Consider the following 25855-nt stretch of genomic DNA (forward strand, 5'->3'; position numbering starts at 1 on the left):
ATTGTATGTTCAGCATTTCTGAAATTGGGTACATTCACGAACTTAATTCCCATTGCCCAGGTAAAAGAGAAATTTATTGTCTATCTTCATTTTAACGTTGATCAAAATATTTGTTTTGAATATCCATCACCGTAAATAAAGCAGGAAGTTTTGTTTATTCACAAAATGCTTGTTATTTATGCCATTCTACCAAGGAATTCTTAAATATGACTTTACATGACTACAAACTCACATAAATAAAATTTGTATCTGTTCATCTTTTATGAAACAAAAGCTCGCTGTCAACGCAGTATCAATTTTCAGTTTAAGACAAAAAAAAAAGAAAGAAAAGAAAAGTTACCAGGTTAGCTCGGCCTATTTTATTTTTAGTTCTTCATACCTTGACGCTGTTATACTTTCACATGGTGGTTAGGGAGGCAACCGTTATGTATACAAAGATAAAAACCACAAATGATAAACTTTAAACCCAGGTTCATCACGCAACATTTTTAAACAATTAAATTTCGCTCAATTTTCCTACAAAATTATCAACAAATTCTTGCATCTCTAAACATTGAAACATGCCACATGTTTCACAAGATGGGGTTGTTTTGGATATATAACCGGGTATCTATGTAACAAAAGAGATTTGGAAATACTGGCTCTCTTTGTGTCACCACCCATTTTGTTTACCGCACAAAGTTAAGTACAGACCGCCAAAGAAATATAAAAACATAAACAATGCACTTAAATGAAACAAAAATTTTGTTTCATTCAAAACTCGAAATATTATTTTGTGAAACGGACTGAGTTTGGGATTCAGAAACTGTTTAAAACATTCAAGACATGGATATTAATCTAAACGTTGTTCTTTTTTATTTGTTAATTCTATCATGTATCCAATTTAGATATGGAGTTAGTAACTTTCATAAGGTAATCCTATTTCAAATAGCAGTCTTCATTATCTTTATTTTTTTAAGTTGAGAAGTTTAAACTATTTTGTTATCAAAATGAATAAATAAGTAAAGTAATAGTAAAACGTAATAAAGTACAATGTATCTCATAAATACATTTGAGCTGCGCCTTGACTAAACCAACGCGTTTCCGACCAGCATTGATCCAGATCAGCCTGTGCATCCACGCAGTCTGATCAGGATCTATGCTGTTCGCTATAAGTAGAGAAACTGATAGCGAACGGCATGGTTCCTGATCAGACAGCACGGATGCGCAAGCTGCTCTGGATCCATGCTGGTCGCAAACGCATTAAGTTGGTTCTCATTCATATATAATGATAGCAAACAGCCGATATAATCTTGAACTGAAAAAAGACAGATATTTTCCTAAAAGCAGTTTTATAGCGTTTCACTTTTTTTAAACATACTATTCTCATTCTTGAGTAATATATTTTAACCACAGAAATTTATAAAAATCTATGAAATTCTTACTGAATATGCCTAATTTGAATAAAAAAATGAATAAACTATGTGTGGAAAGCTGCGTTCCCTATGACAGGACAAGTAAAGCTGATCTTTTTAATGACACTATATATTCATATTGCGACCACCTATAGTCATATTGTGACCACCTATAGTATCACGCCCGGCAAACTGTCGCTCCACTTCAAAATTGTAGTGTACGATAAAACGAGCGAACGGCATTTCCGAGATAGAGCGGAAGGCCGATTTAAACGCCTAATTGTAAGTATTGTTTATGTTTTTGTCTTGTTATTCATTTAAGTTTTATTTTTTCGAAAAACGGAAAATGTAGTTCCGTGTAGGATTGATTTAGGCTTCCAATGATCTAAGCTGATACAAAAACAAAATTTTATTAAGCCCAGGAGAACTTTTCTCCCTGACGAAGCGAACAATGATTTGTAGAATATTGAACTTCCCAGCCATAGAAATGCCATACCCTTCGGATTTCTTGAAAAAGTTTATTAGTAAATTATCAACCCATAATAAGAACTTGTCCTTCGTTCAAAATAAATTACTCCTGAATGATTTCTTAGATTTGTAAATCGATATCTTTCGAAAGTAGTGGAGCGAAAGGGCAAGAGATGGAGCAAAAGGTTCGATGTTGAGCGCAAGGCAATATTAATTTGACGTATTAGGAGGAGCGTAGTATATGATTTGTTATATATAAAAGCTATAGAAATTAAAATAGACATAATCAAGTGTTAAGACCGAGATATATATATACCTTTTAAAGACAACTAATAAAGTGTGATATCCTTTCAGCGACTATAGCGTAATAAATGTAATCGCGAAGGTGTCACCGATTTCTGCCGTGTAGATTCCATTATTTATGTTCGAAATTGACCGCCTCCGTGGTCATGGGGTTAGAGTCAATGACTTCTAATCCAGTTACTTCTCTGGAATGGATTCGATCCCCGGGAGATACTTTGGTAGCTTTGCACGGAGGAAGGTAGTCTAGTACTGGTGTACCTCTCCAGGAACGATGGTTAGGAAACTACCCGTCTATATGACTGAAATACTTTTTGGAAAAGGCGTAAAATGAAACAAAAAAACAAACAAACAAACAATGTTTGGTATTTGGATGAGGCCCGACCATTGAATCATACACATGTATGCATGGCATAATACAGGATGCCACTTATTCGAGGTCAATCATGATTTTTCACACGGTTATGTACATTTAAAAACGTGTGTCCATGCAAATTCGACAAAATCGAATATTTTCAGTTCTACTGCGAACAAATGTTTCGGAGCAGGTACGTGTAACGCGATTGTTCACGCCAAAATGTTATGTTTTTCGAAAGTTATATATTCAAGGTGCAGAACAGAAGCAAAATTATGCAATGCATGGAACACATTAAATTAAATGGATCACTACTACCGAGTTCAGTTCACAATGACTTTCTGCCATTAATAGCTCTAACGTATATGTTCAGAGCAAACACAAATAAGCCACGTTTTCATGAATTTGTAAGGTGGGAAATCTCTATGAAAATGGTCGACAAGGTGTCAGTCGTTATAAGGATATAATACGTTTCAAGATACTTCCTCTCTTATTTAGCATTGTTGTTTAGTTTTTTTATTTTCCTCTCAAAATGTAAATAGAAATGTTTAGTTTTATAATCAAACACTGCAGTACAAATCCTGGTTTAAGAAAAAATTAAGTTGAAATAAGTATCTAAGATTTTCTTTGTTTATCTATGAACAAAACGAACGTAATAAAAAAGGCAGAGCTCAGTCGGTGTTCGGACTAAAATTATCAATATTATAATAGACCTAGCTATAGTAGAAATTTCTATTTACACTTTGAGTTGAAAATAAAAAAAAAACTAAACAACAATGCTAAATAAGGGAGGAAGTATCTTGAAACATAACTGAAACACGTGTTTTATCCTTATAGCAACTGACACTTTGTCAACAATTTTCATAGCGATTCCCCACCTTACAAATTCATGAAAACGTGGCTTATTTGTGTTTGCTCTGAACATGTACGTTAGAGATACTAATGAATAATAACAGAAAGTCATTGTTAATTGAACTCGGTAGTAGTGATCCATTTAATTTTATATGTTCCATGCATTGCATAATTTTGCTTCTGTTCTGCACCTTGAATATCTAATTTTTCGAAAAACATAACATTTTGGCCTGAACAAGCGCGTTACACGTACCAGCTCGGAAACATTTGTTCGCGGTAGAACTGAAAATATTCAATTTTGACGAATTTGCACGGACACACGTTTTTAAATGTACATAACCGTGTGAAAAATCATGATTGACCTCGAATAAGTGGCATCCTGTTTTATGCCATGCATACATTTGTATGATTCAATGGTCGGGCCTCATCCAAATTTCGAACATAAATACAACATGTAATGGAATCTACACGGCAGCCATAGGTGACACCTTCATTACATTTATTACGCTATATAGTCGTTGAAAGGATATCACACTTTATTAGTTGTCTTTAAAAGGTATATATATCTCGGTCTCAACACTTGATCACGTCTATTTTAACTTCTATAGCTTTTATATGTAAAAAATCATAGACTACGCTCCTCCTAATACGTCAAATTAATATCGCCTTGCGCTCAACATCGAACCTTTTGCTCCATCTCTTGACCTTTCGCTCCACTACTTTCGAAAAATATCGATTTACAAATCTAGGAAATCCTTCAGGAGTAATTTATTTTGCACGAAGGACAAGTTCTTATTATGGGTTGATAATTTACTAATAAACTTTTTTTAAGAAATCCGAAGGGTATGGCATTTCTATGGTTGGGAAGTTCAATATTCTACAAATCATTGTTCGCTTCGTCAGGGAGAAAAGTTCTCCTTGGCTTAATATAATTTTGTTTTTGTAACAGCTTAGATCATTGGAAGCCTAAATCAATCCTACACGGAACTACATTTTCCGTTTTTCGAAAAAATAAAACTTAAATGAATAACAAGACAAAAACATAAACAATACTTACAATTAGGCATTTAAATCGGCCTTCCGCTCTATCTCGGAAATGCCGTTCGCTCGTTTTACCGTACACCACAATTTTGAAGTGGAGCGACAGTTTGCCGGGCGTGAGTATATGGAATTTTAAACATAACATATCTATTTTGTTTGATGTCAAACCATGTTTATTTTATATTTTAGCAATTATCAATCTTTTTTAATATCATATTTTAGAAAAATAAACCTTTAATACGTCATAAATATAGATGCGAAATTTCTTTTCATATAAGTTATCATGACTTGAAATAGCAACTAATTTAAATTGAAAACGAGCCCAGTGAGCCGGCTGTTTACTTGAAATATTCTTGAAATCGTTCTCTAAAATCTTACAAAGTTTTTAAAAAATCTATAAGACCCTATATACAGTATTCATTGCTTTATGTCTCGAAACTTTGCAATACGCCTTTTAGCATGTTTTTCAATGTTGAAAAAATTAGACATCGCGCTAAACAATACAAATTTACCCAAACTATCCATATACTATTTTCACTAAATAAAATCCACAGCTGCAAACAATTTTATAAATTTCTGAGTAGATGGTGAGAAAATTCAAAGTCCCTTTTGGGATTTGAAACACAGCGGTAAGGGGCAAATGATTTGAAGTCCTCGACCATAATCTGATGTAAGTGATCGACCCTTATACGGGGAAGTCAAAGACCGGGCCCGCGAAGCGGGTCCGGGCTTTGGCTTGCCCGGCTATAGACTACACGTGAATATTTAAAAGAAAATCAAATAAAAAACAATTAAAAAATATATAGAATTCTATACCTATCAATGAAATTTTCAGTGTCAGTTCTAGTCGGGCGCCGCCATTTACAATGTATGTCAATGATAATAGGCGGGGTATTCCGATAACGGAACAAATCTCAACTTTTCGGATTAGTAATAATCGTCGCGTGTTCCGAGTGAAAACGGAAGCGGTGTATGTAATATCGAATGACACCTTTAAAACGGAAAGAACGAAAGGATTATTTAACGACTTCCCCGTTCATAGGCTTTGCCTAATTTTATATTAACATAATTGTACACTTTAATTCACTTGAAAAAAATACTTTTCATTTAGGAAACGCATAAGATGTCAAAGCGGCAAATAGATCTCCTTCCGGGAGGGTCGGAATCTCATCTCAGAACGAGGCAGTTGAAGGAAGAAATCCATTGTTTGCCGAATGAATATGGACATAATTGTACATATTGCATCGCGAAAGACACATGTGAAGAAGGACATTATAAATGTGATACAGACACAGGAAGTAAAGTTTGCTTGCCAGGTTACCAAGGCAAAAACTGTAGAATCTCAACACAATTGGCAAATAGCTACTATGACGTCACGTGCCCAGAAAACACATGTCGCAATGGCGGATCGTGCGCTTCCGGTTATTGTTGTTGTAGAGATGGATTTATGGGAATACTGTGTGAGATAGAGATAATTGAATGTAAGAGTAACTCGTGCTTAAATGGAGGTTTGTTTTTAGTTAGATTATTTAAAAAAAAAGCTACGCAGCATAGCATAAGTTTAAACTCATACGATATCTTAAACTAATAATTCAAAAATGGTCAGAACAAATTCAAACACTATTGTCAAACTGTCTTAAAAGCATGTAAAGTTTATATTATAAATTGAAGAATGACGCAAATGTTAAAGAGGTCATGTTTTAAAATTACTTAAGATATTTTTTTTTAATTTCTATGACAAAAGTTTGATATACATATTTCATAAATCTTTCAGGGATTTGTAAAGATTTGATTGGAAAGTACGAGTGCTTATGCAAACCATCATATGAAGGTACAAACTGTGAGATACGTGTAGCGCATGTGCAGACGACCCCATCCCGTGATTCTGGATGTCAATCTAAATCATGCCTGAATAATGGAACGTGTCTAGAAGATACATATTTCACTTACTGCCTTTGTTCAACTTATTTCACAGGAGATCATTGTGAAACTTACATTGGCAGTGTACAGGTAAACTTACATAAGTACATTGAAGATATTTTTCCGTTCTTTGAGATCGTGTAAGTTTGGCATAATCCGTCGTGTAAGTTTGGCCTAATCCGACATTATTCGAGTTTAAGATCAATCAAGCTTTCAAGTGAAACGACATAAACATAATCGATATACGAAAAATTATGAGCAAAATACAACGAGTCTGTTAAAAATGTTCAACATCTCTAACGTATATTTTCAAAATGATATTTATAGCCAACCGTATTGACAATGTCTTTTAACTATGTTTCAGCAAAACGCGTGTCCAGAAAATTACTATGGGACTGGTTGCCAAACTTTCTGTTCTCCTGAAAACAACTGCTTTGGGCACTATGTTTGTAATAAAGCAGATGGAAAGAAAATATGTACAAGCGGATGGGATGGGCCAAATTGCGACGCAAGAGGTTTACCACAGAGAATAGACCCCGAGTGCCCCCTGCATGGCTGTAAAAACGATGGCCAATGCTCTAACGGCAGATGCTGCTGTAAATATAACTATACTGGTGAAAACTGTCAGATTGAATCTATCGGTTGTCTAAGTAGCCCATGTCAAAATAATGCAACATGCACAAGTGCTGGAAATGGATTTCTTTGTCACTGCCGTTCAAATTTCACTGGAAAAATGTGTGAAAATATTATAAGATCGCCAACTACTACAATGCCAACAAGTAATGCCTTAATATATAATGTCACTATGCTGCCAAGTACAAGTTATTCCTTTCAATATTCAACAGATAAGTCAACAAGTAATGTCATAAATTCTAAAACCACCATGTCAACAAGTTATATAAAAAATCATAGTACAACTAGGTCAATCAACAATTCCATTAAACCCACTGCAATAATGTCGACAAGTAGCCATTCAATATTTAAATATGTTAGCACTCATATGTATGCAGAAATGCTCACAGCATTAAGTGTATCACCGTCTGTCTCACAAACTTCTGTCACCCAATCTTATGCGCACTCGGTAACAGTGTCAACACCATTTCAAACTAGCTTATCTATATCTGATACATATAGTAAAACAATTCCAGCACATGTCACTAAGGTTCCTGTAACATCTTTGTTGTCACACAATATTCAATCAGAAAACATTGATCTTATTTCATCAACGTCAAAGGAAAACATAAAAGCAACGACATCGACCCCAGTTTCTAAATCTTTTATATCATCTCTAGGCACACTTACATCTAAAACTGAACAAAGTGCTTCATTAGTTTCATCTTCGCATTCAGCAAACCCTGCTGTTAGTGCCGGTAACCATCACATAGCAAATCATCTATTTTCAACGTCGTTGTTATTGACAAAAAAAGAAACCATCCGAAGTTCACGTTTACCTCAATTTCACACTTCCTCAATATACATTCCGCAGGTCTTACCTTCTTCAGTTTTTGATTCTTTTAGTACAAGTCTTAAACATTCGATCAGTACTACCCCACCGATTAAACCATCAACTAGCATAGTAACAACTGATGTTCCTTCAAACATTATTTCACATTCTTCAGTTATTCCCTCCTCTTTTATTACGAAATCAAAGACCTACCTCGTACAAAATGCATCACATGCAATTTCATCACCGGAATCAACAATTAAGCCTCTTTCCTCATATCTCACATCACAGAAAACTATACATTTACCAAGGATGTCAAGTTTATCAAAATACTCACATAAAGACTACACCAGTTGATATTTCTTCACAAAGTTCACAAGCGACATTAATAGATATCGCACATACTCGAGTAAGCAATACTCACACCAACTTTGATACTACAGACCAAGTAGTTGGTTCATTTAAAGACATGCCTATAACAACTAGAACTGTAGATTCGTCCAATATACAAGCATCCTACACAGTTATATCCCAGCAACACGCCAATAACGAAAATCAAACCAACTCTAATAGAAACCTTATCAGTGCAACTAAAACTTCCACTGAAGCAGTAAAACAAGGCAGCCATAGAACAATGACGCATGCTATAAATGGAAGTATAAGTAACAAATACAATCTAGGTGATAGTTCTTCCATAGAAAGTTCAATCAGTAAGACAAATGTAAACACTCAAATGCCTTATTACAATGTGAAATCAACTACAGAAAAAGTATCGGCTACTCCCGTCCAATCATCTTCATCATTCAATAGAGAAATCATTACTCAGTCAACATTTGTAGATACTATTTCACCAACTCTAATAGTGACAGACAGAAATTTGGAGTCTTCAAATGGCATATCAAAGGTAATATGTGTGTTTTTACAATACCGATCGATGTTTTCTATACTACTCAAAGTATGCTGAGCACCAAGAATATTTGTTTGTAAACTTGGTGCTTAGCAAACTTTGAGTTACAACATTTATAATTGAACATTGTGCAAGTTTATATAATATGTGTAGGCGTGGCCGAGTGGTTAACGCACCGCGTGTGTTCAAACCCCGTCATGGGCAAGCCGTTGTTTCCTTGAGCAAGAAACATTACACTCATTGATTAGTACTGGTTGATCCGATAGTGTTTTAATAAGCTTACATATCTCCCAACAACATCGAACTAAAATCAATTCGTATAAACTGAAGCGTACCCTATTTGCACCAATGCACTAATGTCACTGTGTCAGTTGTACATTGATGTATTTTCTAAATTGTACTAATTTGAATCTTATTGCTTAATCTTATTCTGTTATTTTCAGGCATGGCGGATAGCACTGATCGTTATTGGGAGTTTATTGCTCGTTGTTGCTATTGTTTTTCTTGTGGTATTCTTATCTGTCAGGCAAAGGTATTTTTTATATCGTTTAATATCATTTGTTATCAATTTAAAAAAAACAGCAAATCCCTGGAATAGATTTTATCCTTTTTTATTTTAATTCCAATCCTCCCGCTCTGCCCTGCCTTTTCCAGATTTGAAAATAAATATCTCAAAAAAGTGATCCCTCGGAAGCATTAAAACATCAAAATAACATTAAAATTGCAGACTCGGTTTGATTGAGTCTGTACATGAGTCAAAAGTATCATTTATTCTACAAATTTAAATGGTTTACACTTTTACAATCATCGATCTATATCTTATACAAGTAAATTAATACACACGATATCTGTTTCCTTGAAGTATTATAATTAAATATTAATACATTTTCAGGAGGAAGGATTCCAGAACAATCAGTCATTCTCCGGCCGAAGTTCAGGATTTTTCTAAGGAACACTTTTCAGAGCAGCCCGACTTTCACAATCCTACTTACGACATTGAAAATGATTCCGACGACGATTCTGTAAAATATGATATGTATGTTGTGAATAAATAAAAGATATAACTGTATGCATGTTAGTTTTAATTAAAAAAATTAGTTCATTTTACAAAAAAAATATCAGTAACTTTGTATATATGAAGATAATAAGTTATATAGCAGGTACAAAAGCAGAGACATAGATATTATCTAGATGTTATCTACATCTCTGACGAAAGTTAAAATAGAGAGAAATAAAGAATCTCTAAAGAACGTACAAAACGACAAAAATTGTAAATGTTGCAGGCTCGGTTGGATTGAGCCTGTTCATGGACGGTAATGGAATGTGTACGTAACCGTCCACGCCCCCTATCACCGGCTAAAGCAGAATTCAACTGGTAAAATTTGGAATTTTGAAACATCCGCAGATGTGATCATATAGCGATTATCATCGAACCTACAATGTGACACGTTGATTGTCTTTGAATTTGTAAACTAAAATGATATTTTGTCAGAAACATCTTCCTTGAAGTCAACGAGAAATATACATATAATCATATATCATACTTCTTTGCCTAACGTTTTATTCATAATTAAAGCATGCATGCAGTTATATGTTACTTTTTTAAATACCATAATATATTGAACTACCCAAGAAAAGCATTACAATTTTATATATACCACTTTGTATAAGGTAAATTCATTAGTCACTTTAGTGGCATACTAGTTTACTGTAAACGTCGGTACCGTGTTTTGTCTAAGGTTCTGAATGACCGGGTCACGTGAATCAGTGGGCGGAGCAATCTCTTCTCTGGCGTAATGTCAATTGACGGGTAAGATAATTTCACTTTGAATATGTTTGCATTGCGAAATTCTCCAGTTCGCTATTCATTGTACATATCGCGACATTTCATTTTTGATTATCAAACACCCTCATACCAATCGGAATGATCGGCTATTATGACCAACGAAAAGGCCCGAGAAGTTGCAATTGCCCTACCACAAAATCTGATTTCATTCCATAAGAGGCGTCGCGCTTCGGCGCGGACGCCAAATACAAAGGGGTTATTTAATACTGTTTAATAGAGATACTGCTCGGAATAGATAAGTTAAGGACAACTGAATTTTTGTATGAAAACAGATTGAAACAGTTGTGAAATGAACAAAACTTGGAATACATGCAACTGAATGTCTTATATATTCAATTAAAGGCAATTAATAGTTCACATATCACTCCCCTTATTTTGCTGCCCTTTTGGTTCGGTGTCTTCTGGATGGCCCTGCTGTTGCGGCTGGATTGTGTCGGGGGCTGCTACCTGTGACTGTTGCCCTTGGCTTGTTGATCTCTATTCTTATTTTGTATCATTAAATATGTTCTAAATAAATGAATGAACAAAGAGAATCACATTAACGTGTTTATTAGATTTGATAACGATTGCACGAATGATTTTGGAGGCAAAAATCAGAACAAAAACACAACAAAACAAACTGTTGGTTTAAACGCATTGTCTTTCGAGATTTATTTTACATACAAGGAGTAACGCAATTTAAGCCTGGAAGAGGATCTTATAAAGGAGCTTATAAAGGTCTTTTCCTAAACAAAATGTTAATATAGATGTAACGAGAATAGCATATCAGTGTACTTTGTCTGTTTGTTTGTTTGCATGGTTGTTGAGAGAAATTCATTTCTAATTATATAAAATATGTCATTTGTAATTACAAATACGCATTTGTAATTAAAAATACGCCATCTTTTTGCATGTTGAAATAAAATATTGCTGCGGGTTTTGATAATATTTTTTTCTATTCAAACATACATGTACATCATGAAACATGTCAATGTACGCCGTCTGCTATATTATTTGATATTTGTTAAGTATACATTTTATATATTTTATTTACATGTATTGTCGAATATAAACATTTATATATTATACTGTATAAACGTGTTGTCTGTTTCTTCTTTTGGTAATTGTTCAGAGTTTTGTTTTGGTATTTGTTCTGTTTATAATCTAGCCTCCACGTGTATTCTCGAATATAAACATACACCTTGAGCATAACAACATTTTTCATCTGCTACTTCATCCGAATAACCTCCTGAAATATCATATCAATATTAAACATCATGTTATTTCAATATCTATATATAACTTCCGGTCGTTACAAATCAAATCGATGTTTAGTAAATTAGTTTGTAAACCAATAATTATAGAAAGACCTGAAGGTCACAATGGGCCCCAAAATGCTATTATATTTTTATTTGGCAAAGGCTTTTGTTCTGAAGTTCTCTGTTAAAGTTCCCACAACCATAATCATTGACAAAAGCTAAACCATCTTTTGCTTCTTTCGTTTATAGACATTTTGTTAAGTTATGGTGATTTAGCATTTTATATGGAAAACGGTTTAATACTTGGTTGATATCTTACTACTTTTATGATAAATTATTTCACATTGCACTCTAATAAGCATTTTAATACATGTAATATACGCTCATAATCCATCAGTTATTCAATGTAAAACCCATATTTCCCATTCATTAATAAGAAAGAAATGAAAATTCAATTCTGAGACTGAATGTACCTTTATGTATTGTTGCCGAAATAATTAAAGAGCACACCAATGTCGGTATTAAAACCTTTGTTGTTGTTGGTTATATAAGCGAAAAAAGTATACTTTAATTCAAGATGGATACAACTGGTTTAATGTTCATCAATACATATTCCTGAATCAGCTTTTAAATTTATTCATAAGTATCAAATCATATATCATGCAATCAGTCGATTTACATACCTTTACTTTCTAAGGTCCTTGCTATCAAAGCTCTTTTCAAAGCGCCGCCACAAATAAGCATAATTAACAACAGTGCCCCTATTCCAATAAAAAATATGTATATAATTTCCATCTTCCTCATGTTATTGTAAGTTATATGAATTAATTTAAATAGAACAATATCAGAAAGTGATTTTAAAATATTCATATAGACAGGCAATTAATTAATACTGAATTCATATCTATTTTCATTAATGTATATGTGAAATACCGGAAACTAGTTTTATATTTAATAAACAAAAGATTTTATATCCAGTGTTATCAATATTTAAATTGTTTTTCACATTTTCAATATCATTACTGAACGATATTTAATGCACCTGGTTGAAAATTGAGTATATACCTTTTTCCTACCGATTTGAATAATTTATACTGATTTAATACTGAACTTGTAAGCACCCATGTTTCACTATCATTGGGTAAATGCACTCATTGCATTGCTTTTTATGACCTTTGAACATATCCATAATAAAAAAGAGCACTTCAGAAGCATGTTAAATTATCAAACGATATAAGATATCCAATCTGTATTCTGGTTTCATTTCACATATAGTCCCTGATCCTTATTTATTTCACCCAACTTTTAAAAACAATTGTCATTATGAAGAGAAAAAATGATATATTTTTGAAATTTTATATTTTTAACAAATGTGGAAAATAAGCGATAACGAACAGCTGTATGACAATTTGTTTATCTAGCATGTTCTATTTAAGATGAATTTTGAACGAAACTGTTTTGTCCAGCACTTAAATATTTGACTGAGAATTGCCCACGACTAAAGTTACAGTTGATAATAAATTAGTTAATTAAATAATTTTGTGATTAAATAAAATGTTGCACGCGTGAACGGTATACAAATATGCAGACAACTAATACAATATCATGAATAACATATTCTTTTAAAAGAAACGTATTTATGTATTTTCGTTATTTTGTTTTAATTTTTCAGTTAATTTTTCAGTTTATTCATGTTGGTAAATTACGAATAAAGATGCACCTCATGCCAGTCGACCTAAAGCAGCAATGTCTGTCAATGAGGTTGCTAAGGTGAAAGAAATAGGAGATACCACCAAGCAATTGGCAATAGCTAGTATCGTTTGCATCTCATAAGGAACAGCTCATACCATTCTCATGATGAGAAATGAGAAAGATATGTGCTAGATGGATAAGCCATGTGCTGAAAGATGAGTAGAAAACGGCTCGCTGAAAGATGAGTAGAAAACGGCTCGTGTGTAATGCACGAAGTTGTTGTTTAAACTATTTCCAAATTACAGTGCACGTTTCTTGCAAATATTAGTGACGAAACGAGTTTATTTTAATGAGTCAAAACGAAAACATCAGAACAAGATTTTGGCTACAAGGTGTGGCAAAAGACCATGCGTTGCACAAAAGATCATCAGTATAAAGAAGGTAACGTGTGCCATTTTCTCTTCACAACTTCCACCATTCATGTTCCTAAGAGCAATTATGTTAATCCGGATTTTACAAGAGAAGGGTACTTCCAAAACTAAACAAACACTTTTGAAAACGAAGACCCGTCACAGGTTCGACCAATGTCAGATTGCTGCATGACTACGCATCAACGCACAAGATGTCTATAGTAGATGACTTTCTGAAGCAGAAAAAAGTCGCTGCGCTCCCCAATTCTCCGTAATCATCTGACATAGACCCTTGTTCCTTCTTTTTGTTTCGTAAAAAGCTGAAAAACTACCGTCCAGGTCAAAAATTTCTGCAATATTACAGTGTCTTCAGATTATACCTAAAACAGACTATGAAGATGCATCCAAAGACTGGATTGAGAGACTGAAATTTTGGTATCTTTTTGGAAGTGAATACTTTAAGGGAACATAAAAAGAGGGCCATGATGGCTCTTAACCATTCACCTAAGTAGACAGTTCAAATGAACAAGATTGCATTTTTAAGACAATGATAGATACATCAATTTTAAATATTAAGTGTTGTCAGGAGAAATGACTGCCTTGATGTTATTTAATCTAAGGAAAGATTTAGTAATAAATACGAGAACCAATTTCCAAGATATGGGGGCTGGGCAGCACCGCCTGACATAAAATTGAAATATTCTCAGTTGGAAAACTAGCATGTAATTGTTTAGTTAACACTATTTTTAGGTATTTTTATCTTTTTCTATCTCAAATCAATATATACATTTAAACAACAAACTCCGACTATTATTTACACCCAAAACAAAGAACTTTGATCATTATTTACACCCCAAAAAAAACACACATCATTTATCAGCCACTTATATGAAATATCTTTTCACGTATACTTCTTTTATACGAAACAAGACACCTGGCCAGCCCAAGCTTAAACAACTTATGATCAAACAAAACAATAAAATCACCACAAAATGAAGAACACAAAAATGAATATTTTTACAACTCTAAGATACAGTATAAACCACAAACATTCATCCAACAATATTAACTTCACACAATCTAATCAGCATCAGAAAACAACTTAAACTAAAGCACCCAATATTTACATATATCCTCAAAACAAAGCAGCAACTAATATAATCTTGACAATACCAAACATTCAACCAATATCAACCAATTATATCTTCACAAACAGATATAACTCAACAACCAAAACAACTAATTACAACCAATAAACCCTGATCAATTAAGATCACCACAATTATATTCAACCACTTCAACAAACCAACAAAACTCCCTTCAAAACAACAAAATTCTCTTCTCAATAAAAAAATAACCGCTACACACTATCAGCGTGTCTCTCCTAACTGATGTAAAATCTCTCTCAAAACGCGCATATTTGCTAGCTTAAACGATCTGACCTTTACATGTAGATATATTTTATACTCCCAGCAACAGATTTATAAATGAAACTGTACATTGAAATCTGATACACTTCAGTGTATCGCTGACTCGTTGTAAAAAAAAACTATCTACAGTGAAACTGTATGATTATTCTGACAAGTGTGCAGGGGTTAATGTTTTAAAAGAATATATTTGTTGAATTGATACATTTCATATTATTATAACGTAATGCACTGTTTTTGCATTTTAGCTCATGAACAGTGAATTTACACTGAACAAATTTTTTTTATATGTTGACTACAATTAATTTTTTTAGCCCTGGCGACAATTCTGATCGGCAGACCGAAAACGTTTGAGCAATTTGCATCGAAAACTATCCAAGGATCCTTCTTGTAGTTTCGTCACAATCTGCCCAATTATTAAGGAGGAGAAGTGGTTTTAAGGACTTTTTATTTTTTAGCTCTGGCATCCATTTTGTCCAACAGACCAAAACTATTGAACATTTGTATAAAAAACTGTCCAGGGATCATTCCTGTATTATAGTTTCATCAAATTCTTACCGACTATTGAGGAGATGTGGTTTAATTTTGTTTTTAAATTTAACCTCAGGCAGCATACCGGTATGATTTTAGCAATTTTAGTAAGTGATCATTCTTTAAAAGGTTTATAAATATCTATCGGGCGGTTGAGAACAAAATTTCGTAATTAATAACAGTTTTTTTATCTTTAACACTGGCGGCCATTTTGTGAAACAGACCGAAACCATGTAAATAATTTTATAAAGACCCATCTTAGGATCATTTCTGTATTGTTTCATCAAAGTCTACTGCACAGTTATAGAAAAGAAGTCGTCTTTCTATTATTAGCTCTGGCAGTCATCTTGTTAAAAACAAACTGGATAGATTTGAGTATTTGTTGGATGGGACGATCCAAGGATCATGTCTGTATAGTTTCATCACGATTAGGGTTAAGGAGGAGAGGTTTTAGTAAAATGATTGACGACGAATGACAATATTGATGAAAACAGGTTTTTACAGAGCTCTACAATCACATTATTAAAGCCAACACGTATGGAAATTGAATTACTTAATATACAAAACTGTTAGCCAAACGTAAACGAAAATTTTTTTTTATTACACTTATAAATCATAATCATCGGGAAATACCCGTTACGACTTCTTAAACGTTACATGATAATTAGCGGGGGAGGGGGTGGGGTGTTAAAAATATGGTAATATGACATTCAGCATGATCTAAGCCTCGTAAAATCAGCGAATCTGTTTGACTAGCTATTGGAAAATACTATGATACTTTTTCTATTTCTATCAAAGCGTCATATCCGTTAAGGGTCGCAGGCTAATGTCGATATCAAAGTATACGAGGAACAAAAGGACATAGACGATGAAAGTTGCTTATGAGTACGTGGTGTTTGACGAATTAAACATTTTAAATTTGGTTTCAAGTGACACTACACTTTCAAAGTAGAAAAAAGTACATATACGTTAAGGGGCCTTAAGACTAAAATAAAAAATTGAATTAAATGTGTGTTTATATTCATTGGCGACGCCGGTGAGCGGCGTCGTCTCTTATGGAAATGCTTTATATTTTGGCCTATGGAAGGAGCTGTTATTATTAGCAGTTAATGTCATGTTATGTTTATTAGTTTTTTTTTATTCGTAAAAATCAAGTAAACAAATATGTTGTTATATTTGTATTTAATAACTTAAACTGGGCCTAGCCTCCAGGTCACATGTAATGGTACTGCTATAAAGTACACATCTTTTGATAGGTATGTAGGGCAAAACTTAATCTTTTTTTTGGCGTCTAATAAACTAATAAAAGTTTACTTTATGTGTGACAAGCCTTTGATAAGAATACCGAAACCAATTTTCCTTTGAAGCAGAAATATTGATGTAATAAAAAGATCAGTATCATATATATTAATATATAAACTGCCGATACATGATGATTTGAATTTACGCTTCATGAATAATTATAATATACTAGCCTAAATCTACGGTGCTCGAAATTTGCAATGTAATGGTATTAAAATGTTTACACTTCGAATTAAAATATATATGAGGTAAGGTCGAAAATTACGGAGGCTTTCTACAAGTATTGTAAGAATATGGAATACGCTAAATAGCGTTTCGTTTATAATGACCTTAATTGAACAGAAAAGTTATATATAGCATGTAAATGTTTTCGATAACAAAATTGATATCGTAGTGTTGTACAACAACTAGCAACAATATCATCATCAAAAAGGCTTAAAATTTGTACCGTTAATAAACTCTTAGTTTGTCATGATTTGGTGAAATAGACATGTACCGTTATGATACTCGTAATTTGCCCCGAAATAGTGAAAAATACAACATGCACAGTTATGATGCTCGGTGTTTGCCATGAATTGGTGAAAAATACAACATGTACCGTTATGATACGCGAAGTTTGCCATGAATTAATTAAAAATACAACATGCACAGTTATGTTACCTGGAGTTTGCAATGAATTGGTGAAAAATACAACTTGTACCGTTAAGATGCTCGGACGTTTGCCATGAATTGATGAAAATACAACATGTACCGTTATAATGCTCGGAGTTTGCCATGAATTGATAAAAAATAAAACATACACAGTTAAGATGCCCGGAGTTTCCCATGATTTGGTCAAAAATACAACATGCACAGTTTATGTTACCAAGGGTTTGCCATAAAGTGATGAAAAATACAACATGTAACGTTTTTATGCTCGGAGTTTGCTAGGAATTGGCGAAAATACAACTTTACATTTTCATCGCCTGCTATTAATCAATATGAATGCATTTAATATCACATGACATCACATGACCTTATTTGTTTAAATCCCACCCAAAATAGTAATAACATGGCTAAGCCACTTGACCGGCTTCATGGAACTTATTCCAAATTAACCAGAGTTGTGCAGGTGTCACACTTGTACAAAATCGTCACCACCATTCTCATTATCATCGTCACTTTCATCTGTGTTCTAATATTATCAATATCAAGCGGCGCTAAATAATTTTCGGAAATGCTATTGCTACATGCAGTTTTCAAAATACTGTATATAGCACCCAGAAGCGAAACACTTAAAAGAGTTACACTGTAGTATAAGAAAAGGCATGTAACCCAAATTATCGACTATCATAACATATCTAAATGTTTTGATGCAGTTTATCAATTAAAATGCACACCATTACATGCTACAGTAAATGCACTTTATTTAAAAAAGAAAAGGCATGTAACCCAAATTATCGACTATCATAACAAATTTAAATGTTTTGATGCATTTTGTCAATTGAATTGCATACAATTACATGCTACAGTATATACAGTAAACTTCACTTATAGCAAACACGGTTATAGCGAACTTCCGGTTATAAGGAACAATTTATTTGGCCCGAATTTTGCCCTTCTTTATTTAATATAAAAATATACGGTTATAGTGAACACGGTTATAAGGAATTATCGCTTATAAGGAACTCAATTCTTTGTCCCAATTTAGTTAAAAGTACAGAAAATTACACTTTTATAACGAACTCCAAAATATCGGCCATCCGTAAGTAGAACCCGCATGTTTCGTTTTCATTGGCGACCGAATGTACCGTTTATTGTTGAATGATCTTCAATACATCTATTTAAATAAATTTGTATAGAAGTACGTAATACGTTTACTATTAAGAATATTTTAAGCATGAGTTTTTTTCACCAAGAGAAAACGGTTATTCCTTTAATTCTTTTATTAATTTTTTCTTAAATAGTTTTGCTCGAGTAGAATAATTATGATAATTTATAATCAGTTTTTTAACCTAATCAGCATGCTTGCAAGCATAATCCATTGAAAACTACAAAGTATGCTTGGTTGAAATGAAAAGAAATCTATATATTTCATCAGTTAAAGCACGGATTTATATCATAAATCCGTGGTTAAAGTCACCCTTAAAATATAATAGAAGATATTCAATATGAAAGGAATGAAAAGTCGAAAAACTTTTTAATTCTTAATCATGGAAGGAAAACGAAAAGCCCAGGGTCCGTGTTTACAAATATTAAAGGATCAGGATCAAGTTCAGGATCAAATTTAAAAACTCTAATTTTCTTCATTTTTATCCTCATAGATTAAATATCTAATATCAATTTGATAAAACTGGACTTGTACTAGCAAATTAATGAAATTTTAGAATAAATTTATTGTTATTTTTACATGATACGGCTATTTTACAGTTGAACCAAATATTGATCCTGATCCTAAAATTGATCCTTATTTTGATCCGAATATTTTTGTATTTGTTTTGTTATTTGTAAAAGTAAAAGTTTGGTTTCTTTGCAAATCAGCAGTTTTTTACATTTTGAATATTTACCATTATATAATTCTAGCAAAACACGATAAATTCTAGTAAAGTAAAACAATGAAAATAAAATCAGGTTCACTTGACCCTGATCATGATCTTTTCTTTGTGAATCAAATGTTCTTCACAAAGGGGCACGATGGTAAACAATCAGTTCGTTACATGTAAATCTGTTCGCTATAAAAACTCCTTATACAAGGAACTAATTCGCTATATGCTTAGAAGGAACTTCAGATATAAGGAACAAATTTTGAATGTCCGAATGAGTACGCTATAAGCGTAGTTTACTGTACACTTTATTTCAAAATAAAAGTTTTCAGTTTTTTAACATGAACCTACACTATGAAGTGTTTATACTTTATTAGACCTCAAAAATTGGACGATGGAACTTTTTTTAAGTACTGCATTTCAATGAACAGTTGTGGAATTGTATCATAATAAAAACACGATTGTTATAAATATACGACCGTAGTAACTTTGAAGATGCTTTCACATAGACTCATGATAACTTGCATGAACAATTTGATATTTTTATAGTAAAATAAAATGAAGTGACAGAGAAAGTAATTTACACATTGCAAACGACACATACAATACACGTACATTTCCAACAGGAGGTCATCTGAAGGCATGCAGCTTTAATATGTTTATAAAAATGAGTCTCTCTTCAAACGTAAAGCAAGTGTCGTTAATAGTTATTCTTGATTTAATGATTTATTTACACATGTTTTTATTTTCGAAAAATCATTCGATACTTTTAAAAAAATTAACGTATTTGCAGCCTAAAAAGCTTTTGAATGTACTTTGAAAGCATATTCCATGATCAGTAATAAATTTCAAATATCGTTGTAAACATAATGTAAGACTATTTATTAATTCAAAACATATGTAAACATGTGTGAGTACTAAGTATTTTCACCCATTGCTCTTGAGGTTAACCTAAATACTATTAGTGGCAAATAGAAACAAAACCTAAAGAACGATTAATTCCTTTGAATTTATGGCGTTTTTTTTCTGAAAATTATAACGAAAGTGCAAGAAAGATATATTTGAACTTTTTTTAAAGCGGTGATTTCAATGAAAACAGGCATTCTTCTGAGGAACGTTATTGGCCGAGTGTTATATTGCGTTGACTTCAAATTATTTGCCCCTTACCACTCTGGTTCGAATCCCAACAAGGACTTTGGATTCTTTTCGTGAAAGAAAGCTATCCAGCTAGCATATGAAACGTCGGTGCCATTACTCAGGTGCCTGTTTATGCTAGAAATAATGTACGTAAGGGAACCTGAGGTCTTCCTCCACAAGTAAAGCAGGAAAGTCGCTATATGTCATATACTGGGTTGGTGCCTCGTAAAACACTACCAAAATAGTTTCTTCTGCTAATTTATTCTGGTGCCCAATGTTCAATTAAAGTAAAATAAATACTGTATATGCCACGTGTCCAAATTTGATGAAAAGGTTTCCCGCTATTTGATACAACCATAATGAAAAAGCGTCTTTTGCGTTAAACATTCAATTAAATCATGCTTATTTTATCAACTACTTATATATTAATAATACATTTAAGTTCGTTTGATCGATCATTGATAGATCCATTGGCTTAAATTTGTTTGGAAGTACACCATTACACAACTTCGTGATAACTAAATATATTGTTTAACCTTCATCTGCTTGTCGTTAGTTAAAAATGTAAAGTACTGCACTTAAAAGACCATGAAAAAGTTCACGATGCGTTAACAAAATCGATAGCATTTTTGAAAAACAACTTTAAATAGGTTGGCAATTACTTTTTTTAAAAGTTGCCAGACCTGTTCTCAAACGCTTGAATGATAAGAGTTGGCTCATATATATGGTGTAGCGACCCATAAACGAACGATATAGCAATATTTTCATCATAAGGACATTCTTACATAGCAAAAGGTAAATGATTGTTTTTTTGAATATATCATTTCTTGACTTAATTTTCTTAAAATGTAATTTCAGTTTCTAATTTAGTACACAAGCAGTATATATTTTTTATAGATACATTAATCAATATAAAATAATTAGGCGATGTGTGCAAGATATGTTAGATAATTTGAGATTCATTTCATTTGAGCAAAGTAACAAGATTAGAAATAAAAACATCCGAATTGATTAATAACAAAGTAACTAGAACAAAGTAACTCTGCAGCAGTATTAAATATGGCTATAAAAGAATCAAAATTATGTTACATAAATAAGAAATTGTCCGTTTTAAATTCCACAAAATGTCCTTTGTATTAAAAACAATGCATGGTTTCATTGTGGGTTTTGATATATAAAGTTCTTATTATAAACGGGGTTTTGAACCTGGTGTTTCGATTAGATGATTCAACATTCTACTGCTTTCTTTTTCTATGAACAAATTTTAATTGTAGCATATTTTATGCTTGGTCTGCTTAATATGAAATTGGGATCTATGTACATTTGAAAGACACGTCCTACGTAACATTTTTTTTCCAATTCATTTTTCATAGATAATATTCTCAAATTTCACCAGAACTGATTTGCTTTTCGTCTGTTAATGTCAAAGTCACGCATGTCCAAAATAAATAAAACTACACTAAGCACAATATCTTTAAACAAAAAGGGCAAAGAGGGCCCTGGATCGCTCACCTGAGTAATAGGTCAAAAGGTCAAAGTGGAACCCCTTTTCACCCCACAGAAACACAATTTGTAAAGAAGGGACAGCTTTATCTGAAGAATTTGAACAATAACCACTAGATGATGCTACATACCACATATCAAGGCTCTAAGCCTTGTAGATTTTGACGAGAAAATTTCTTAAGATTTCCCGAGATAATTTTATATAAAACCGATGAGGCCCCTGGCGGTCCCCTTGTGACCCTAGGGGTATAATTTGTAGAGGACCACTAGATGATGTTGATTACCAAATATCAGAGCTGTAGGCATTGTAGATTTTGACAAGAAGATTGTTTTTAAAAATTCCATAAACCTTCTATATATCTAGGCCTTATGGACTTCTTAAAGACTTCCAAACGTCACTTTATATAAAACTGGTGAGCCCCCTTTCTACGTTACTATAAGAAAGTGCTGTGTGTTATCCTATATCTCTTCATTCAGGCACTGATAATGACCAGGAACAACATCTATGTGATTTGTATCTTAATTACTATGTGATGTTCTTTAGATAGAGAAGTGTGATGTTGTATATGTATTTACCGTTTCATTTAAGAATTTATTCGTTTAAATTTACTACGAGAAGCTAATCATGTGATGTGGTGAATATATTTGATATCATATCTGGGATGTGTTTTTCATTAACAGTCATTTTATACCTCATGTAACGTCAACTGACTACTAAAAATGAAAGAAAGAAACTATTAAAATATATGTTGCAATATTGCACCTTAACGCTTCCCTCAGTTACCCGAATATACTTTAAGATTATGTTCATGCATTCAAGGTGACATTCAGTTTTAATGGTTCACAGATAACAATGATAGAACAAGTATTTTGTATGGGAACTCAATCATAACATCAAGCACGTTACCGGACTGTTACATTATGATCGTTTTTTAGGCGTTATAATCGAAAAAAAAACAGGGTGTATTGAACATAAATATATAAATATATATATGGAATCTGAACAAATATGTATTTTATATATATATCTTTCAACCTATATTCAAATAATACCTGCTTAAAATCCTGCTGAGATGTGTTTACTACTTGTGAACTACCGTTGTCAAGTTCTTGTTTAATGTAGCGCATGTAAAACATTTTTTGTCACATTTAATGATGTTTGTGATATTTAAAGCTGCATTCATGTCTTGACCTAATCTAAAGTTCCTATATCTTACATAATAGGCGGTTTTATTAATAAAAATAAATAAGTTATCCACAATGTCAAACATTAGTGCCTTCCCTGTCTAAGCACTTGTTTGTGCTTTTCGGCTCGGTGTCTCACTGGTTGCCTTTGCAGTATTTCTGGTGTTAAAGAAGATGCATTCAATAAACGTTGCTCTCCCTTGCTAAACGTCCGTTATTTTTATCTCCCTTACTGACTTTTAAACTAACTTGTATTTCTAAAATTCAAATGTTTCTTATTCAGGTGCAGACTTAAACAAAAATGAAGCAACTCATGCAATTTGTGCTCCTGTTTTGTCTTACTGGATTGGTGCTCAGCAAAAGTGTATCTAATGCGGAAAACAATGAATTATTAAAAGATACAGAACGTCTTGCACACGATCGCATACGTAGACAACAGGGCGGCTACGATTGTGGTGAGAAGAATTTTAAAGATTTAGCAGAATACATACTGTGCATTAAAACAAGGAGATAGGCAGATGAAAAAACACGACAAGATGGTATAAATAAAGAAATACGAACTACTATGTATCCGTCGTTTAACTATATCATTTTTCTAGACTGTTCAAGCAATTGAACTAAAATCTGACAAAACCGCAGTTAAAAACTTACTATATTTATCATTTCTAAATTACTATATCTTGTCATTATCTTTATCTTCTGATTAAAAATATTTATTTTGATTTGTTACTTTTTAATATCATACCATTATATTATTCCATATGAATTTATTTCGCACGAGTGCCTTTTTTCTAAAATGCCTTAAGAACTATCGGAGTACTTCAAGCAAGAATGGTTTAAGGTTAATATCCCAAGTTAAATAAATTACAAAACAATCAAATTAAATGTAAACATGATACGATGAACACCATACTAAAGATACTTCAACTTATATAACAAGTGTCTGAGATAATTGAATGTTGTAAAAACCTAAATAGAAAAAAGCAAACAAATAAAAAAAATATCCACTTTTTTCTCTAGGCATAGTTAAATAGACTATATCAGCCACTAGGTATGCAAAGCATTCATGTATCTGTTGCAAATAACAACATCATGAGCATTTAAGTTCATGAAAAAACATATTTAATGGCTGAAAGTAAGAGTACATAAGATACTATCTCTGCTATTATAAACCATGCTCATTTCTATTTGGTTTGTGTTAATTTATTTTTATCAACCTCTTTTACAAATAATGCATCAAATATAATATCATTTGAGTTAGCACAACGTTATTGTATTGAAATATTTATTCCTTCAGACTGATTTTTACCTAATCTATTTAGTAAAATAAAATAACACAATTTTGATACGTTAGAAAAGGTCCTATAGTTGACTCTCTCAAAAATTTAAAAGCAAAGCATTTACATAATTATAATTAGAAATTATCACGTTGGTGATTAACAGTTGAAAGGAAAATGTTGTACAAACCTTACACAAATATAAAATGACCAAATAACTTTCTTGTTCCATTGTCCTTTATTGATGTTTAATTTAAATTAGATATCTTTAAGTACTTAGTGACTGCAGAATGACCTTGAAGTATCTGGTAGTGCTATTCCCATTTTACGGTGATCGTTTCTCCTTATCGTCTTGAACATTGTTTCGGGCATTACTTTGTCGCTCCTTCACCCAATTTCCATTTAACTGTATGCATCATGAAATGATGCAATAAATCTACCAAATTTAGCTTTTTGTGTCCTTTAATATGTATACCAGGGTTATCGCTATATTATTACGCCAGACAATTTAAAACTACATTGCATTAAATCGGACCAAACGTGTTCAAAGAAAAAAATTGAAGAGTAGCCTATGAATATATTTTTCGAGAAAAGTTCTAAATGAATGTATGGAACACAAACCTGTCAGCGTTGTCGGTTCAAACACCACCCGGGACATTTCATTATTTTCATTATTACATGTGTTGAAGCTGTACAACTAACGGACTGAACGTCGGTGGTTTTACTCAGGGTCCAGTTCGTGCCTTAGTAAAAAAAACACGGAAAAGCACCAAAGGTTTCTCTCCACTTGTAAAGTGGAAAGCAGGTATTCTCACTACCAAAAATGTTTTCTTCTGCTAATTTATTCTGGTGCCAAATGCACAATTAAATTAATATATAGCGATAAGCCATCACCGTAAAATGGAATCGCACAAAAATCTGCTATATGTTCATTCTGCAGACTTTAATTATATGATATAAATCCAGAGTGCCGTGTAAAAGGTACTGTGTAAAAGTCACTAATTACTTATAGATGTATATTAAACATATCAAAATTAAAGTAATTATTACCGACAAATGAGAATGAAGTTCTTTGGTAATTTTATATTTTGTGAAAAGTGTGAA

The 25855-nt window shown here is 32.7% G+C and overlaps 1 protein-coding gene and 1 long non-coding RNA gene across 2 annotated transcripts; both read left to right on the forward strand.

Annotated features, from left to right (window-relative positions):
* Positions 1-561: 561 nt before the first annotated feature.
* On the forward strand, positions 562-9750 carry LOC132735134 (protein crumbs homolog 1-like). The gene is made up of 6 exons (XM_060722035.1): positions 562-912; positions 5522-5918; positions 6185-6420; positions 6695-8678; positions 9125-9213; positions 9574-9750. The coding sequence occupies exons 1-4, from the start codon at positions 826-828 to the stop codon at positions 8129-8131; spliced, it is 2157 nt and encodes a 718-aa protein (XP_060578018.1). The 5' UTR covers positions 562-825; the 3' UTR covers positions 8132-8678; positions 9125-9213; positions 9574-9750.
* Positions 9751-21313: 11563 nt separating this feature from the next.
* On the forward strand, positions 21314-23914 carry LOC132735137 (uncharacterized). Its single transcript, XR_009626412.1, has 2 exons — positions 21314-21581; positions 23758-23914. It is a non-coding gene; the product is annotated as an uncharacterized LOC132735137 (long non-coding RNA).
* Positions 23915-25855: the final 1941 nt, after the last annotated feature.

The sequence above is a fragment of the Ruditapes philippinarum genome, unplaced genomic scaffold (genome assembly GCF_026571515.1).
Source record: "Ruditapes philippinarum isolate M1 unplaced genomic scaffold, ASM2657151v2 ctg1554_1_1_1_1, whole genome shotgun sequence".
NCBI lineage: Eukaryota > Metazoa > Mollusca > Bivalvia > Venerida > Veneridae > Ruditapes > Ruditapes philippinarum.